General features: G+C 35.7%; 2 protein-coding genes across 6 annotated transcripts in view; one reads left to right on the top strand and one right to left on the bottom strand.

Moving 5' to 3' along the window:
- The window catches only part of LOC145935685 (agrin), a 495549-nt gene that overhangs the window by 258020 nt on the left and 216596 nt on the right, over positions 1-20933 (top strand). For all 5 annotated transcript variants that reach the window (XM_083037214.1, XM_083037210.1, XM_083037213.1 and 2 more), the window contains one exon: positions 10362-10571. In XM_083037214.1, coding sequence (XP_082893340.1) covers positions 10362-10571 — 210 coding nt within the window. The remainder of the gene's footprint in view (positions 1-10361; positions 10572-20933) is intronic.
- LOC145935697 (uncharacterized) overlaps positions 1-20933 on the bottom strand; it is a 231744-nt gene that overhangs the window by 197461 nt on the left and 13350 nt on the right. The window lies entirely within an intron of this gene.

The following is a 20933-nucleotide window of genomic DNA, read 5'->3' as shown; positions in this document are numbered from 1 at the left end:
ATTAGTGACATGTACATAAATTATTCTGGCAATTATCAATTAATCGTTTGCATATAATGATGACAATTAATTAATTTTATTAACGATAGCAGATGACTCTCATTTCGTGGTAATTAAACGCTGCGATACCTTGCACACTTATTTACTTGCATACTTGTTTATCCTACTATTCTGCTTTCCATCGATTAAGCAGTTTTAGCTGATAAATTCTCAATAAAAAAATGGAAAAGAAAATAGAGCCATTATTTTATACCGCTTATAGATTTTCAGTAATATCATCTTTCATCAATATCAAGCAATCTTTTCTTCGTTCTATTCTTGTGATTTTTAAAAAAATAAAAGAGAATTTTGGAAACGTTAAAAAAAATGAATTTTGTGCATAATTATCTCAATAAAATATAAAGTGGAAGCGTAGTCTTTACAAAAGAATTTATGATTAAATTTCAGCAACTAGAAAGTCCATGCTTTGATCGAGTTTGCCTTTCTCACTCGCTCAAAATAATCACTGAACCGAGAATAGAAAAAAAAATTCTGTTGAGATTCAAGTGGCACACATACTTGTGTATCTGCGCTTGTAATCAATCTTAACTTTCAAAATAATAAAATTAATAAACTGATAAAATTTATTTAAGATTAATTTGTCAAATATGCGTTACAAATAAATAAGTGATGTTTTGTTTATTTAGGAAGCTTAAACAAAATATTCAGGTTACGTCAGAAACGGGAGAAAGTAGCCTCCAATTAAAGGAGTAATTAAATGAAGCACGTTGTGCTTTGGTAGTAAAATACCAGGTCTCTCTCTCTCTCTCTCTCTCTCTCTCTCTCCGGTAGCTTCCAATTTCGCAACACGGACGCCATCCAGTTCACCTGACGCGTCTCGATACACCTGTGTTACGATGTCAAAATGTAATTTACAGTAGTCCTTTACAAGCTCCGCGCGGAGAAGCCCGATCTTCCTCGCGCGTTTATGTTTACTCGCCCGCGCGTTCGACAATGTGCATACCCGTAGCAACGTGGCGGTGAGAAGTCGGACACGAAATCGATAGACTCGCGCATTTATATCCCCCTCGATAACGCGCGCGAGTGTGACTGACCGCCGGGGCTTTTCACAAACCCCCTTTCCCGAGCTTTTTGTTATCCGACACCATGGGCGACTTGTTGACGGATTACACGCGAAAAGTATTAATAACGCGTTCACCCCCTCGACTCTCCTCCACGCCACTTCCCTCGGGTTCAGTCCTGAACACGTTTCGCATACGAAAGTCTCGTCGAGGAAAGAAAGTCAGCTTTCTTCCTCGGAAAACGTCGACCTACACGCCACACCGTCGACGATCGTCCGCGCTACTTTTCGCCCCCGCCTCCTCATCGCTTTTCCGTCGGGGTCTGAAATCTCAGATTCGGAATCTGAACGGGTGGCGGCGAGTCATCGCTTAAAATGAAACCGTTCCGAGGAAGAAAAATTCGCCGTATTCGATATATTTCCCTTGTCCCGCTTTACATGCGGCACACCTTTCAATATTTCGCGACGGCGGATATTTTATTGCGCATCGATGTGTGTGTGTGTGTATGTGTGGCGCCGGGTATTTGTGGATATATTAAATGCGTTGGCTGGTACAGAACGTCTCGAAAGTCTCTTGCGCGTTCCTATCCAGGCACGAATATCCGAAAAGGATGAAATGACAGTCTACTGTTCGATGTCAAGATATCGATTCTGCCCTTTTGAGTTATTAGAAAATAAAAATTGAAAAATGTCGACGATAATAATCGATAATTAAATTATTGAGAGACGCGATTTTTAGTGATAGCCAATATACTGCAAAGAATAAATGTCCTGATGATTAACGTTGCAATCGAGCAGCGAAAGTTTTCTTTCAAGAATATTTGGGAAGTATTTCTCGGTCGCATATTACATTTCTCCTTCTCTTATCATACTGTGATTATCTTTTTTTTTTTGTTTTCGAATAACTTACGAATATAATTGTGCGGTAAAAATGATCGTAAACTCCGCTGTGATTACAGTAGTCTTATTATATAGAATAGCTAAAGTTGAACAAGTGTCGATCAACGAACGTATTTAGACCTTAACACAATTCTATGCGTTACTTCAGCATTAGAAGAGAGAAATATAACACAAAATATTGCACAAATATATTTTATAAAACATAAATCTCAGTAAAAATAGTTGAAATAAAGTTTTATCTTTTTTTTACTCTGAAAAATTTTTTTCTTTTGCCAAAAAAACGAATTCTTTCTACAAAGGATTTAAATACTCGAACATCAAAACATTTTTGCTTTTATCGCGTATATTGTAAATTTAATTAAAACTGTATCATATCTAATCTCATCACTAGTTGCGATATAATAATATTATCTACTTCATATCACATATATTGAGTAATTCATAAAGAAGAACATTGTTAAATTGTGTTATATTAATTGCTTGAAAATATTGATTATGTATGAGTTTAGAATATTATTTTACGCCAAAGATTGACACACGAATATTTCGGTTCAATGCCAAATTTTCGACGCACGCGAGCACATGAAATACCTTTCTCTTTGCCTTGCATAAACCATCGCGCGCCACGCATCCTCATATTAGCTCGCATGCAGAAACGCCGGGTAATGAGCAAATAATTATTGGCCCTTTAATACTCGCTACGCTTTTATCCGCGTTTCAGCAGCGTTCTCGCGCTTATAATGAAACTCGCAATTTCGAACGAATAAAGTTTAAACGACAAATTCCGAACGAATGAATCACTATCGTTGGCGAAATTCGGTTTGATACCATTTGCCGTGTATATGGGCAACATAACGTTACATTCGATCCAACAACATCACTGTAAATAATATATCGCAATAAATATTACAATTGTAATTATGGCGTAGCCATGAACTACCCACGCAACTATTCGTTGATATAAAATTTATATTAACACAAAAATATATTACAATCATTATGCACACAATATATTAACACGTATAATAATTACAGATGATTCTTGAAATAGTATTAATTATGAAAAATAAATTTCAAAGGCAGAAAATCGGGTGAGTTTTAATCGAGAAAACGATAACAATAACGTTCCGATACTCAGCTGGTGAATAAATCTCGAAATAAATTGCTCATGCAGAGAAGAAGGGAGATGTGAATCTTTTATCTCTCGCTAAGGAAAATGACGTTCGCCGCGGTAGTTAGTAAATAACAATAAATGCCGCGATTTCTCTCGTCGATTAAGGACGAAACGAGGCATTCGGCGCGATGCGGAAATCTCGGCACGAGAAAGGCCACAAAGTGTTGAGCGTGCGAGTATCGAACCGGGCCCGGGCTGTTGACCCTACTACTACTGCGAACCGCTATTATCCGACGGAAGCAGCGCGCGCGGCTGGCTACATACGACGGGTTACTACTTAACGCGCGTAGACCTGTTTACTGTAACGCGGCGAAGCGGTCTATTTCGCACTCCAGCGTTATAAACTACGTAAAATACGACGTATTCGCGATTGCATCGGCACTTGTAGGTAGGCAAGAAAAACAAGAAAGGGGCTAACGTCATTTCTGGAATATCTACGGTCAGAAGAAGCCAGATTTCGTGATAAATACGACTCAGAGCTTGCGAAAGCTCACCAGCGGTGAGCGAGCACGAAGAATCGCATCGGTGCGCGAAAAATATGCGTAACGCGTGAAAAAAAAAACGCTTAAAGGACGTTTAAAAAACGCAAAAAGGATATCGGGAAAAAAAGGCCGGAGAGATTATAAGAGAGGAAAATTTTAATAAAATTTAATATGCAGAAAGGGAGAGAGAAAGAAAGAGAGAACGGATACATATATGTATATAAATATATACAATACACAATATATATAAATATATACAATACAATATATATATAAATATATACAATACAATATATATATAAATATATACAATACAATATATATATAAATATATACATATTGCATATTACTACTTTGTTATTGTGTTATTTCTTTCTCTGCAAATTTTTAAATAATCTCTAAGAATATAAAGGCTCGATATATATCAAATATAAATTGGTAATAGATAGGCTATTCGAGCCGTACGCGGATGTCGGTGCGTTGATTTCAACGAAAATTAATTTTTCGTTGGAATCGACGCACCGACATCCGCGTACGGCTCGAATAGCCTATCTATTACCGATTTATATTTTTAAATAATATTTTACATAATATTTAATTATCGTAAATTAGATTATTAAAATTTAAACAGGGTAAGAAGATTGTCAAGTTTTTTTTTAACTTTATATACTGATCTCGCCATATATTGTATAAAAAATAAGCTGTAAAGATCTCGAAAAATTCGGTATACAGTATTTTTACGGTACATTTTCGCAATGCAAACGGCATGACGGATGATTTATCACGCTGGATTGTGTTACTTCCATAAACGCATCCACTATTATGCCTTATGCCTCACACAGAGAGTTTATCCTTGCGTGCGTGTATTTAAGATCTCGTATCTCGGCATGACGAGCGAATTCGTCGGCAGCGCTTGCGAGCTCGACTAATTAATCGTTCCTAACGATCAGATTCGCAGATACTCTCGGTCGATGAAATTAATCGTTGCGTCGATACGATACAATGTACATTCACGGTAGTGATAAGCCGACCTACTAATACCGCTCGGCTCTCGATGATAAGGGCCTCCTTATACGCAGTTCATATTGTCCTGACCTCGAGGACGCGACGAGAATGCGAGAGAGAGAGCGGTTAATTAATTATACCAACGATCCGATCGCGCGGTAAACGAGGCGAGGCATTAATCACGAGTCGCGGCCGGACGTCGCGACGTTTGCAACGTGTTCATATCGCGAGATGTGCCAGCTTTCTCGCCGCTCGCTCGCAGAAAAGAGTTCCATTCCTGCCGCAATTAAGCCCGCGATCCGTCTTCGTCGTCCCGCGGAACTGGCAACCGGGATTAATTATCAGCAACCGGCATTTCATTCCGGAAGCGACGCGACGCGATGCGCGCGCACCGACTTTCTTCTCACGACCTCTTTTCTTCACTTCCTATTTCGCATTAATTGACCGGAAAAACGGGAATACCTTGTTTGCGTTGTCGTGCCAGACGAGTGACACGCGAAAATGTACTCGGAATTATTCCGAATGTGCATCGCGGAATAAAGATTTAGGATTGAGGAATCATTAATGTAGCAGTATATATATATATATATATATATATATATATATATATATATAGAATTAGAGACATTTTTGGTCGTGTGTGTTTCTCTAACTTAAATAAAGTTTGAATTTTGTAGAAACTTCTAAATTACATACAACAAAAAATCGTCGTTTTATCCCCTTATATATATATATATAAATTTTAAAGCTTTTATATAACCGATTTTAATTTTTACAATTAGATCCGTTTATTATTTTTTGTGGATTGCTGGATGATCCACATGTCATTTTAGCGTAAACAAGTTTAAACAATTGATATAAGATTTGACGACTTGAAAGTTTGGGAACTATTTTTTTTTTAATACATAATTTACAGATTTACATTTTACAATTATAAAAGCTTTCAGACAACAAAAGTATTTTTGCAAGGGTGTCACGAAATAAAAATTGTATTGAAAATAAAAACTATTTGAAAAATTACGATTTTACTTGTCAGTTTTTTGCAGACAGCTAGAAACGTCATATCATGTTGCAAACTGAGATGCGTAAATTTTTAATCGTTTTGTGTTTATGTCAGAATACTTTATAAAGCAATGTAAGTGTAAAATTCACATTTAGAAACATGACTGACTCAAACTGATGCATGTTATGGATTTCAAAGCTTATAACGAGAGAGAACGCGGTTTTTATTTACGAAATTTATATATATATATATTTTTATTTTTTTAATGAATTGCATTTTCGACGGAATGGAAATATGATTAAATTAATCGTGATGGACACATGTAACTTTTTTCGTGTTACAACTAACAACAAATTTTCCTTCGGTGAATCATATATTCAGATTTACATAGCGCTCAGCAATGTTGGTTAAACGAAACGATGTGTGGCATCTTTTTATAAAAAGAAATGTGATTTTTGCGCAATGTTGGTTAAACGAAACGATGTCTGGTATCTTTTTATAAAAATCAGATATGATTTTTGCGCATCTGCAAAAAGAATTTCGAATTTAATTTTTTGAAACTTATATTTTTTCTTTTTTCTTTTAAATAAATATAATATACTTTTTATGTCTTTTTTGTTTGTTTAAAAAATATTATTTTTCCATATTTCTGTAGATGCAAGAGAATTTTAGTAAACTGTAATTTTAATATTTTATACTTAATATTAAATTAAATTAAATTATTGCTTTAATTTAAAAGATAATAAAAATTGGTTTTGAACATCTAGAGTTTATTTATTTTTATGTTTAAATTTATATTTCATTGCCGTACAAATATCATTCTGTGAAAACCGTAATTAGTCGAATTGCAATGAACCAAATATTGACAGCTGATCGCATCTATGAATACATTTATCGGAAAATCCTGCCTCAATACAAACCGTTTATCGATGACAAATAAACACGGTTATCTGACAATCGATATGATAGACCTTTATTACATATATCGTAAAGAAGGAAAAAATAAAGATATATGTGATGGTTTTATATGTCAGAACATGCATAAACTTGATTTATAAATATTGCTGAATACTCGAATTTGAATAATATTATGCTTTTAAGAAATATCGATATCAAATGTGCTTAATTATCAAAATTTTCTGAATTTTTTTATATTTAAATTACTAGTATATTTTGTACTTAAATAAAAGGAAGGAGAGAGAGAGAGAGAGAGAGAGAGAGAGAGAGAGAGAGAGAGAGAGAGAGAGAGAGAGAGAGAGAGAGAGAGAGAGAGAGAGAGAGAGAGAGAGAGAGTACTCATGTATATTAATATTATCTTAGGCAAGCAATAATATAAATAATCTTGAATAATAGTTAGAAATAAATTGAATGTTTAGGGAATTCAAAGATTCTATAACTAGGTTGTATCCGAATGAATTTCTCTCTTTCTATCGGTACACAATAAAAAAATTTTCGTAATATATAGAATATACTATAATTCGTTCTATTTTGCGTCCCTATTCTATTTGTCGCAAGTTTCAAATTTCGCGAAGTTTGAAACTTGCGACATATAGAATAAAATATATTTTTATTAAATATTCGTGTCCGCACTCTCTAAATTGATCAGATCGGTTGTAATAATAGCCCGTCGCATTTTCCACATTGCGGGCAAATAACTGTGTCCCCTGTCATATCCGGATCTCGCGCCCCTTTTGCTTTTGTGTACAGCATAAATCCTCTCGAATGTGGAAAGGGTCGAGATCGTACAAATGGCGTTGTCGCCCCGGCCGTCAAAAGTTACACCGGCATTCTGCGGCGTGGATCGCTACAAACAATAGTCGACGGAAGCGACGACATCATCGAGCCGGATATAATTTCGTTCGAAACATGTTGAATGCCAGGCACGTTACACCGCGCATCAGTCTGTCCGTAACAAGAAATTGTAAAATCGAAGTCTGTAAAAAATCGCGAAAATTTTATATATAATAAATCCTGTCTCGAGGCTCCCATTAAAAATCGACCGGTTTGGTATATCGGTGGAACGACGAAAAAAAAGAAACGGAGATTCGCTGTTACTGCAATTCGCTATGATGTAAGAGTCAAGTAGTATTTGTATAAGAATACGCAAAATGATAGAAAAGTATCCTGTATACATTTTTTCAATGCCAGATTCTTTTTGTCGAACTCTTGAGAGTTTTATTGGACTTATATTTTCTACATGTTTTGTAATTCGTTAAAATTTTCGTTTGTTGACATCGTGTATTTAGCTTCTCTTGTGCTGTGTTTATATTTCTGTATGTATCTCTAGACAGTGTTATTTGGCAAAGGATAATAAACACACGATCACGAACTCGGAAACGAAATATTTGTTTTGATAGTCGTAAGCATTGATGAAAGGTACAGACACAGTTGTGAACGAGTGTTTGTAGCGAACAGTCGAGTTGTAACTTCTCTTTCTTTCATATTTATCTCGTATACAACATTACACAAGTGTTTTGTCGACATTTTTATGCTTTTCATGTTTTTTCGTTTTATTTAATAACTGAGAAATAATTGGAATTTTGTTACAATCTTATTAATCTTTAAAGTTAAAATAATATTGCAACTAAGAATTAATCGTCATACTTTATTATACCACAGATCTCGAACTCTTGTTAAGGCAAGTTGAGTATTTTGAAAAAGTTTGAAAATTTATCTCGGTTGAAATAGAAACGAGAAAAATACGTTACTGCTCGAATGTTTGCTCTTCTGAAGAACATTTCGAAAGGGAGCTCAAGTCTGGAACGTGTAAACAGAAAAAGGTATCCTAATGAGAGGCGATTCCGGACGAAGAAATTCATCGGTGGTTCGCAGAACCGGAAATGTGCGGTTCCCACTGCCAGGCTCGGTTCTAAAACTCCGGTAAGAAGGATCGGAGCAAAAAATGGCTCTTTATCGCCTTCTTTCAGTCGCGGACGATCGACAGACGATGTCGTTCGGCGACCGTTTCACGTAGGGATAACCGGAAAATGGAAAAGTACTACGCGAAGGACTGCGCGAAAGCTCGTTTTCTCTTTCCATTTCGAGCGGCTATACCACGAAGGGAACCATTATACCGATCGGTTAGCGCGCGAGTTCGGCAATTTTTTTCGCCGGGGATTAACTCGTTCGTTGTATTAATGACTGCGCAGCACGGGATTATCCGTCGGGATTTCTCCGTGCGGGTTCGTCTTTCACGCGGAACGAATCTCTCTCGTAAAATTGATTGCGCTTACGCGAGTAATCGGAGGGACGCCGGAAAAAGACGCGACTGAAGAGGGAAGATAAGGAGTCCGGCGTTGAATGATGATGAATTAAAACTGAATTTAAAACGCTATGCGCGCGCAATCTTTCTCCTTTTCAACGAAACGATTAAATATCATTATAAATCGATACACAATATATTTCGTCGACAAAAGGCGAGATGAAAAAATTGCAGAAGGGAGAGTAAGAAGAATCTCTCAAGAGCCACAGACGAGAAAGCGAGACTTGCCGAGGAATTTATTCGTTCCCGCGAGGTTTGCGGTTATTAATTATTTTTTACCGAGTTATTTCGCCGTAATTGGCATTCTCCCCATTGGACGCGCTTGCTTCGTAACGCTTCTATTGGAAGAAAAAAAAATGCCAACTTTTGTTGCGGTGTTGCGTGTTATCGACACAACGCGACGTGTGTTGAAACTCATTGCGTAGGAATAGAGTCGGCACGTGCGAATCGATCTTTATTCGCGCACGGCACACAATAAGTAGAGAAACCGTCTGACCATATATAAAACTCTCTCTGCGTGTATTTCATTCTCACGCTCGCGACAATTTCTTACGGATCGATCTTACCGCTCGACTGACTGTTCCCTTCCTTCTTTGCGTTTCAATATGGTACGAAGAAAGGTTGGTATTTAATTAGAATTTATCATTAATGACACGGGACGTAACTCTTCTCACAACCAGCGATATTAACCGCCGTTTGCAATTCAATTTAAAGACCGTGCTCGAAAGTTGTTTTCTATGCTTTCTTTCTGTGAAATGCGTCGAAGTCGATTAAATGGTAAACTATTTAAAAACTTTGAAGAATTAAGGATGCGGAAAACTGCGAGTAATTTTTAATCGAACATAAAAAAGGTAGTCTGATTTATTATAATTATTTAGCGCCTTCATCATAATCTAGTCTAACCGCTTTTGCGTAAGAAGGCTACATTTTTTTTTCTAATTATATAGTATTTGTAAGAAAAAATATTTTAGTGATTGTAAGGAAAATTTATTCTAGAGCTACTGGCATATTATGCATCTTAGAAGTAATATTTATATCGAAATATGCACTAGAAGATATTCAGCAAAGAATGTAAAATAAGGCAATGCAAGCGATATTTCTTTAACAAAACATCTGACACTAATCATTTGCTATCACTCATTAATTTTCAATTTGAACATTTTAACAATTAAACTTTAAACTAAATTTCCGCCAAACTCTCAAGCGCACTAGAATTTATCAGAGGATTGAATCTCTCTTGTGTCTACAGAAGTTGATCTAGTTGTTCTCAAACATATTATTAATGATACCACAGATGATATACACTGGCGAATAGTAAGAGGATAATCATATAAAATTATAGAAGCAGTAACTTATAATACGATAGAGATTTGAGAACGACTGGTCATCGATTGAGCTGACTTGATACGCTTCGAAACGTTGGACGAACGTTCGGCGATTAAAAATAAAGAAGACGTGCTCTTTTTTCGTTTCAGAACCCTGCGAGAAGACTTACTGCGCTTGGGGCGCAACGTGCGTCGTGTCCGAAAACGGCAAGGGTGTGTGTCATTGTCCTGCGGATTGTCCTTTGACTCCCGATTCTGTCTGCGGCTCCGACGACGTGACCTACACGAGCTACTGTCATCTACGGCAGGCAAACTGCCTCAAAAGGAAAAACACCAGAGTGAAGTATCAGGGCGCATGCGGTGAGTGCATATTCTCTTGTTTTTTTATAAAACACGTCTGCCCAGAAAAATGATATCGTTTAGAAAAGAAATGATAAAACCGAGATCAAAAATATACAGAATGTATTATTTACATTAGTTGCGAATATTTTTCTAATTTCTCTGCTCAATTCTGATTCAAATTTTTCGTGTCGAGAATATCAAATCGCAAATTTATATGTAGAGCTACATAATTTTTTATTTAATTTTAACTTGGATTTTTTTTTTATTTAAGAAAAAATCAATTTCAAAGTGATGTCTTTTCCACTGTTTTTCCGAAATGGAAAAATTCTATTTTCCTTTTTTATTATTACTGAAGGCACGATCAGCTTTAATCTTATAATATTTGTTCGATTCGTTTACCTTGTTATGCATTATGAATATGAATATATTTTATTATTTTATTGATATGTGTTGCTATTTGTAATAAAAATATAGATTGCAACTTTATTTACGATATTACCATAACGATAATATTTTTCTGGTCTTTTTCAAATGACATATTATTCGCTTGGATATTACTTGCCATGAGAACGAAAGCTGCTCTCGAACGCGTAGTGCGGTTAATCGAAAAAGATTACCAGGAATATAAATAAAATATTTAAAATCTGACACACATTGATTTCTCTATATAAAATTTAATTTTCGATTAATTATCCTCACTTTTATGAGGAACCATGTTACTTATATATTATTCCAAATATATGTAAAACTACTGCTTCTGAAGAAGCTTTATAAGCTAAAACTAAATAAGTTTTTCGTTCACATATAAATATAATCACACGAGCATAACATGAACTTATCGGCGAATTTTCTTAATACACTAAGCAGTGCGAAATCTTTTATAAAGTAAAGTGGAAGAATACTGATGAAAGATTAATGTTGTCGATTTAACGTCACGCGGAAGGTTTTAAGACGAGTTACTTATCGCGAGACCCATTATGCCTGGCATTACTCATCCAGGGTTAAGCGGTGACAAAGCCAAGCTAAAACTTTCAAGCCCGACTCTCGGATCTGTCGTAGGTCGCGGTGTGTTGGCAGTCTTTTAAACTTTAATTCGTTCAACATGCTCGCCCAAGTGCTTTCCGATCCTCGAGATCTTTCTCCAGGATTCACCAGAATATCTGAGAACTAAACGCGCGGTACTTGGCAAAAAATCGACTAGGAAGAGAAAGAGAGACATGTATGCGAAAGCCCGCAGGGAGACAGGACTTCGTATACTACGAAACGTACTTTATCACTCTCCGCTCTCTTTTTGCCCGTCTATCCCGCGGGATCTCCGGTCTGCCATGAATTAACCAGCATCCGATACGCGATTTTTACCCCCAGTTTCGTCTCGATCCCGCTGCGCGCTGATTCTCAAAACGATCTTTTATTCAAGACAAGGCTGTATGCGCTTGTTGTTCGTCCCCCGTCCCGTTTATATACACGCGGTAGGGGGTGTTCCTTTTGAACATCAGCAATGGAGAGAAATGCTTGAGAGAATCCCACGGGGTGTTACGTAAATGGAATGCGTTACCACTATCCTCCCTTTCCCTTCTGCGTATTTGTGCGAGGGTATCCATCCATGGCAAATTATGGCGATAACACGCGCGAGAGATAGGGAGTCCCTGCCGATGCAAATTCTTCCTGACGCCTCCCTCGCAAATGCGGGATTCACGCGGGCGAATCACGACGCATAATACGTTACAATCGGAGGAATATCCCGATTCGATCTCGCTTTGATCTCCGAATTCGTGGAACTGGGTGGCCATCGTTCGCGATAAGTGTTAACTCCCTCGATTACCATATCGATCCGGAAGATTAAATTCGTGTCGCGAAGTCCCTTCAGGAATATAGGAGCCGAAGAAGAGCGCTGAGAGATGATCTCGATGAGAGAGACTGCGAATTTTTTGATAGTTACAATTTCTCAGACTTTATGATCTCTTTTGATTAATATCTCACGTCGGGTCCCGACGCGTCTCGGCGACGTGAATCTCCTTTTGAAAACGTCGTACAAAGACACCCATTTTCCACGTCATTGTCTTCGTCGTGGACGCTGGTTCAAGTTTCTCGCGGGAGGGTGATTCAGCCGTTTCGCGGAGCTCTACTTAACGTTCTCGCACACAATCTTACACGGCCCGTTCCAATTAATCGCCGCTCCAAAGACGGCGTGTCTTGAAAGGCCGGGCGATGCGGACACGCGCACAAGGTCATGAAAGCTCAAGTACCCATCTAGCGTTAAAAGGACGTGCGAAGCTGTAAGGTCGTGAAACCTTCCGTCCGACTGGCGCACAATGCTAAGCGCTCCTTATCGTACGTTTTGAACGTCTCGAGATTCTACTTCGTTACTTCGAAGTTCCTTCGAAGTATGCAGCCGCGTACGCATTGTAAAAGTTAATCGAAAAATTTCACGCTACAGCAATTTGTCCGTTTTTAAAAAATATTTTTTGAGAAAATTAAATTTATATATAAAATAAATATATTATTTTTTTTAATTAAAACAAAGAGCGGAAAAAAGATTCAATCACTGTTACATTGAATTTTTCCATAACGGTATTTGTATATTTTTACTTCGTAATACTTTCGTCGTGAACTAAAGAAAGCTGAAAATCGATATCTAAAATAGTCGTTGTGGAGCATCTAAATTCGGCTTAATATAAACGATATTTCGAATTTGGATTAAAATCTTTCAGAGTCCTTGTATAATATTCTGGTTTTCATTCATTATGATGAAATTGCGTTCAGCGCTTTATGGAATGCAAGTATGGATTTTCGGTTTTGTAAACATGACTCGCATTAGTCGACTGTCATTCTGCAGGATGCACTCATAATCATGCCGCATACACAATACAGTAGGTAGGCAATCTGGAGACAAATGAGGGAGAAGAGAAGTGGACGTAATGATGGAGGAAGCAGCCACACAAAAGAACAGAGATATCGTTCAGAAATGAGAGGAATATAAAATCGCGACGCAGAATTTCTTGTTCGCTCGTAGATATCCGTGCAAACACACATGTATTTTTCTCCTCTCTTTGCTCTTCTCGTATTATTTCGTCCTCTGTGTTTTCCACCCCGTCTTTCTCTTCTCCCCCGCATTCGCTCCTATTTCACACGCGACATATATAGAACATTTCTTATTCGCGCCGCCGCCTATCCAGCCTTCAAGCCGGCAGTCGTCCTACAAGCAACTTGGTACGTAAATTATTATGCGAACAAACAATGCGAAACGAGCGTTCCAACGTCCCATAAAACAACACGAATCCCAAGCGATTTTCGTGTCTCGGTATCTCTCTCGAACGACTACACCACCTTCTTCACCACCCTCCTCCGTTCGTTTAGAATCCTTTAGCGAGATGATATTCGCAAATTCTCTAAGATTATATTACCGCGATTCCGACCGCCAATCCTTTGATCGTTGCACGTATCGCAAAATATTTATTAAGCTTTAAATCTTCCTAGATAGAATTATTTGTTAGCTTTGCAGTTTAAATAATTACAGTTTAAACTTGTAAAAGTTTTAACTCTGATTCAAAAAAATAAAATTATATAAATAATATTTATCATAATGGTAAAACTTAAAAATTTTGTTCCCTCTTTTTCTCCTTTTAAAAATTAATTTCATTAATTTGAATTAATCGTTAAGCTTTTTCCCAAAATATCTATTCAAACTATCAATACATTGTCAAAGTATACCGATATCGTATTATTGAAAAATGAAAAAATGACAGCGTCGTGATTTTAAAATTATATATCGTGCTTTTCTTCTTCTATTTTGCTTATATTTTCGCAATATTTCACCGTTCTTGTTCTGTAAAACTCCTGCGTATACCCGTCATTAATCAACTCATCCTATCATAGATTCTCAAGGAAGCGAACGACAAAGGTAGATGAGTCGTATAGATGAAGGAGCGCGGAAGTAAAATGAATGATAAGCGCCGTCTTAAGCACGAGCTTCCTTTCCTTCGTACTTTTACCTACTAAAGAAACAGAAAGCTCCATCCCTCTCTCTCCCTCTCTTTGTCTCTCTCTTGCGCGCGCGTAAGAAGCTTTATCTGTTTATTTCAGACGCTGCGTGATGTGCCTCTCGTTGCTTAGTCTATATTCACGATGGTAGAATCTATAATTTAGTCGGTGCAGGATCCGACCTCCAAAGGGATCAAGGCGACGCCCCTATATAATTCAATCCGCACGGAAATAGAGATAGCGGGAGCTCGCTATAAAATCTACGAATAAATTATGCATCCTCGATGTCGAAGATGCTGTGACTTATCGCAATTTAAAGATGTTCTTTTATGTACTCGCGACAGGACACGTCATATATATATTTCAAAAAATTTTCTCATTCTATTATTCGACGATCACATCCATATCCATTCGCTGTCAAAATTATTATAAAATTTTTCGTTTGACATTTCACATTAAAGTGTAAAAATCATGCCATTTATGAAGTCCAATGTTTTATCTAGTCAGTGTAAAAGACAGTGGCTGTAATTCAATCGCTGCAAAGCTCATGCTGCGAGGAAACGAAGAGATCGGAAAGCTGTCCACTATAATTCAATCAAACGCGACATACGCGAGATACGCAACGTTTCGAGATCGAGTACAGCGAGTTACAGAGGCTTGATACTCATCTCGCTTTTAGTGTTAGGGAACAGAAAGTACGAGGAACTGCTTTATGAAGCCCTAGTTTTGAAAGCTTTTTTTTTTAAAAAAAAGATTATAGCAAACGAGTTCTGCTAGTGAGAGATGTGCTAGTGATAAAACGGTGATAAGATTTTCACTATTACAGAGGAAAAAATTGTCTAATTTATAATTCCAAAATAATCTATTCTTATTTTTTCAATTAAATATTTTGAAACTAATTTATAGCTGATTTTTCTTTAATAAAAATATTGAGCACTTTGTATAGAATAATTAAAAATATAAAACGTAATACATTATATATTCTATTCATATTATATTCTTTTACATCACACAAATTTGTGCAATGCAAATAGCAAAAAGAAAAGATAAAATCTATTTAATTTTGTTTAAATTAAGAATTGAGCTTTGAACAGAAATTTAATTTAAGTCCTCGTTATATATGTATATAAAAAAATTAATATTATAAAAATTAGAAAAAAATGATGATGCTATGTATTATATCTACACTGATTCTTGATCCTCGGTATATATACAAGTATATGCATATATATGTATTATTTTAGTCTACATTATGCAATACATATATTCTATTATATTTTAAAAAGAATATTCCATACAGCATTGGCTTCGCGTATGCAGTACATTTTTTAAAATTATTAACGAAGACCTGAATTATTGTTGTTATGAAATGTTCAGAAATAGGACAAGATACGATCATACAAGATTGGAATTTATGATATACGATCAATTCGCAGTTTTTTATCATTTATACTTATAACAATGATATATTTGACGATCAATGTTCGATTCTGTTGATTCTGTCGATTCTGTCCATCTAATGTCAAAAAATTGTTAAAAATGGGATCGCGTCTTAATTCTAAGATGAAGAGAAATAAGAGAGATATCTTAATTTTATTGATTTTGAAGTACTCTCTTTTATTCTTGAATATTTTATATACACTTGAAAAATATTTTCGCCCACTGTGAAATTGCTATTTATAAATAACAAAAATACTTCATCATAAAAAGTAATTCATGATAGGGAAGGAAAAATATCATGTAGAAGAATCCAAGTTAGTTATGCATGAAGAAACATCTAATAAAACAATCCCGAGCGTGTAATTCATTATTTGTTTTCTCACAATCGCAAATATCTGATATATTTTAAATTCGCAAAATATGTTACGCTTGAATACTTGCTTGAATAAAATTACATTTTAAATTAATTTTTCTACGTTTATAACCGTGTTCATAAATTCAATAGATTTTTCCTAAACGTGAAAAACTTGTTAGTGAAATGAATTTACTTTATCGTAATTGAATAGTAAAGAGTCCACTATTTTGTATTACAAGAGAACTAAAGTAAATAATATTATAAATTAAAAAACTTAAATTGGACTGACCGAATAAAATGTATGCGTGATATTTTAAATGTAAATTTAAATTATATTTCCTAAAATTTTATATTTTGAACAAGTTCTTTGTGCAGTAATTTTTTATTTTTTTTCAAGAATTATTTAGAATCTATATATATATATATATTACAAAAAAATTTCTCATAACAATATTATGAAGACTATCTCATAACAATATTATGAAGTCTATCTCATAACAATTATGAAAGTAATTAAAAAATTTTGAATTATAATACTAAAAAAATAAGTATTACATATTCAATTAAACTTTAGCACAATTTTTCTATAATTGTACCTTTTAGTCTCTCGGGGCATAAAACGTGAGCGCTTCACGCCACTTGACAGCAGTGATAAAATTAAGGTACATTAGACGAGAGCGTGAAAAACGATGAAAATTCCAATTACCGTGAACTCGTCTTTTCTTTCCTCGCGATAGTGTATGAACAGTGAGCAAAAATGGCTTTAAATTAATTTTATCGGCTTAGGCCTTTTCCTATCCGGATGCCGTCCTCTAATCCCTGCTCTTCCGACTCACGTCACCGGAAACATTTCCCCATGGCTCCTGTTTCTTGTCTTCCCGAAATTTACTTAAGAGAAGGAGGATATTAATGAATAATCCGATATACTCGAAATATTATTTAAGACAATGGTCAATATTTAAGACAATAGTCGTATAAAAAAATCAAAAAAACATGAAGTTACGTAGAAAATGTTTAAAATATTACACATTCTCTACTTGCCACAGATTTTTTTTAAGATCATCCAACAAAAATATATTTTCCTTTAATTTTTGTATATTTTATTTCCCAATGTATACATATATATAAACTTAAGAGTGGAAAATTTGTAATAAATTTCTCGCAGGTTTCTTAAAAAATCTTACATTTTCCGCTATTGCAAAATTGCAAACTATAATTTGCTTATATTGGAATAAAGATTTCTTCAATTATATAATATACTCTCATTCCAATATACGCATAATTACTTTCTATCGGAGTTCTCATAAAAATTACTTCTCGTACAGTTACTCAAATTAAATCTTAATCTTATTGCCGCTTAACTCTCGGCTGGCACTCGATATCGATGGCAGAAAATAATCCAAGAGATGCTGAAGGGGTCAACGATACTGATCGGCAAATTTTCACAATTTCACCATCGAGAACGACGGAAAATTCGGGTTCGCATTGAAAAGCGAGAGAGACAGAGACAGATAAAGAGAGAGAGGGAAAGAGTAATTAAATAAATCATTATATCTATGTCTCGTCGCGGCACACTTCATTACGTTCCTCGACTCTCGAAGTTGCTCGACCCCGACGACGAAGTTTTATCAAACTTTAGCCGATGATGAACGACCGATGTACTCGTCTGGGTCGAACCGCCGATGGTGTCAAGCGATCAAAGTCGAATGCGCGCAATACCGCGCGTTTTTCCATCGCGGCGCGGACACGACAGGATCGAGCGGTCGCAAAAAGAGCGTTTTTTACGGCCTTTAAAATGAAGCTCTGTCCACCGTGCCGGACGCGCATTTGGGTCACCAAAGTGCAGTTTTTGCCGAAGTGCCGGTGGCGTCGGTGTTAAACGATTCTCGCGAAATCCACGTGGTGAACGTTTTGCGATAACCACGTCAAAATCGAAACGAGAAAATTAACTCTGCCGTCAGATCGATCGTTATCGTCGAATAAATCATTCTTATTCTTTTAGTAGACTCGAAAATATCTTAATACGAATTTATTGATCGGAAACACAAATAATTTATAATATGAGAATAATGGTTCGGATAATTATGTCACGAATGTTGAAGTCTTAATCAAATAAGAAATAATCGAATCTTTTCTAAAATTTAAAATCAAGACTTTCTAAATCTTTTTCTTCTCTTTCAACATAATTTAAACGTTATATATATTATTCGAGTATTTTTTTGAAAGGATCCATTTTTTATCTCTGTTCCTACAGAGAGTTAACGGTTACTCTTTTTCAAATATATATACACGGGACGTCGTTCGTGTATTTTTCACTTACTTTTAGCGCATTCCACCTCGCTCGCAGCCGGCGCGATTTTCCCGCGATTCCCTGGTAGAAAAAAGGAGCGAAACACAGCGTACGGACGAAATAAATAAATTCACGTGCAATTTCGTCGTAGCCGTTGACGCAGCTTCGGTTCCTCCGACGGGGTGTCTAATGTTCTCCCGCGTCGCCCGTCCCGGAGACGAAAGTGCTTTAGCTGCTTCTCTGCTGCAGGAAGGCAAGCAGCGACTTCCTGATTCTTCGCATACATCTTCATTCCGTGAAATGGCTCTTTTCCATCCCCGTCCCACCGGCAAAACCCACTCTTGGTACACTCGCTATTCCTCGACTCTCCCGAGACGCGTACGATTCGACAAACTGCCGTTCGCACACAGAATCCTTTCAAAAGAGCTAGTAATAAGTTTTAAACCTGCTTTATACCAGTTCCAACCAAGCGAAGATGCTTGTCCAAATGTATCAATATTTTGGTATTTATTTTGTCAATACTATTACTATTATATATATATATATATATATATATATATATATTTATATATATTATATATTATATTTATTTTAAAAAATTTGTAACAGTAAATTTTAATTGTAATTTTTAATAATTACAAATATTTTTAAAGACAAATGTTAAAAAGATTATTAAATACTGTGATGTTCTTTCTGGACGGAGATTCCAGGCTAAAAATTTATCGCATATTGTGTATACATGAGAAACAATGAGAAAAGAAATGGGACCAGTTGTTTTACCGGCTATAATACGTGCGTTTGATGAACGGTTGTAAAATTTCGCGCAAATAAGAAGAGCGTTAATATTCGAGCAATTGTGCTCGCGCGATTCGATATGCATACGGTGCACGGTTATAAATATTTCGGGGCCGATTGCGCGGAAAATAGCGGGCCATTTACAAGGCGGAATTTAATGCACGAAATTCACAAACGAGAGTATCGCGCATAGAGACAGTACCGATCGCTAGTAATAAAGTATAATTGCTATTCCGATATATAACGGCGCGCTGTTCAATTGATTCATTTGCCTGGAGAAACGCCCATATGCATGCGGAAAAATTATAGTCGGCGTTAATGCCGAGAAAATAGCTCAATATATCCGTCGGTGCGGGCACTTAAGATAATGAAACGTTGGAATTACATCGACAATAATTTGTTACTTCAGCCGACGACGCCGCTAACTCGACTAGCCGTATAATAATTACCGTTAGCCGTTAAACGTGACCAACGTCGTTCGCCGATTATGATGATGATTAATTCTAACGATTATTAGTGTAATAGGATACCGTATGGCTAACGTATTGCAATTTGTCTCCCATGTCGCAAATGCACTCTCTATTACTGATCGAAATAAAGCGCCGTCGATAATTACGCGTTAACTCTTTCTTCTCACATAATGTATATCTAAATATGCAAGAGATAATATTATCTTGAGAGATAATTAAATTCGATATTGTAATAGAATATATATTGTATTGTAATTGCATATCATATTAGGTAAATTATTGGAATATATATTATTAACCTCGATCTCGTTTTTAAAATCGATTTACTAGTAATTATCTAATAGTATTAATTAAACCTATTAATACTATTTTATAACAGTTATTACGTTATCATTGTCAACACTAATTATTACCACCGCAATTACCATAGATATAGTTTTATTCATCCAATCCGATTGTTATATCATCTCGTTTATAATCGGCTAACAGATTGCGCAATTAAGACTATAATTAATACCAGAAAGAGTTGTTGCCGTAATGGTGATATCGCGCGATAATTAATGTTTTACGCTTCATTAGCGGCCTCGTCGCCGAAAGGTGCATCTCAAGTATTGACGATAACAGATGTGCCTAATCGTGATAATTAATGTAGAATTTGATTCATCAAAATTTAATGGCTTTATCGACATGTGTGCTTATATTTTTTTTATCTTGTCGCTATAAATAGATTCGATATTATATATATTAACTTAAATATAGAAAGATTTTAAAAAATAATACAAAATTTTAAATTTTAGTTTTAAGTAATTATTGAATTTTGTATATAAAATTTAAAATTTTGTATTATTTTTTAAAATCTTTCTATATTTAAGTTAATATATATAATATCGAATCTATTTATAGCGACAAGATAAAAAAAATATAAGCACACATGTCGATAAAGCCATTAAATTTTGATGAATCAAATTCTACATTAATTTTTGGGGTTAAACCCCCCCCCCTTGCAAATTAAAAGAAACAGTTTTGCTGAATTTGTTTAAAAAATATAA

The sequence above is a fragment of the Prenolepis imparis genome, unplaced genomic scaffold, assembly GCF_030444845.1.
Source record: "Prenolepis imparis isolate NDT839.2.m4 unplaced genomic scaffold, iyPreImpa1.0 SCAF_4, whole genome shotgun sequence".
NCBI classification, from domain to species: Eukaryota; Metazoa; Arthropoda; class Insecta; order Hymenoptera; family Formicidae; genus Prenolepis; species Prenolepis imparis.
This window is presented reverse-complemented; position numbering and strand designations above follow the sequence as displayed.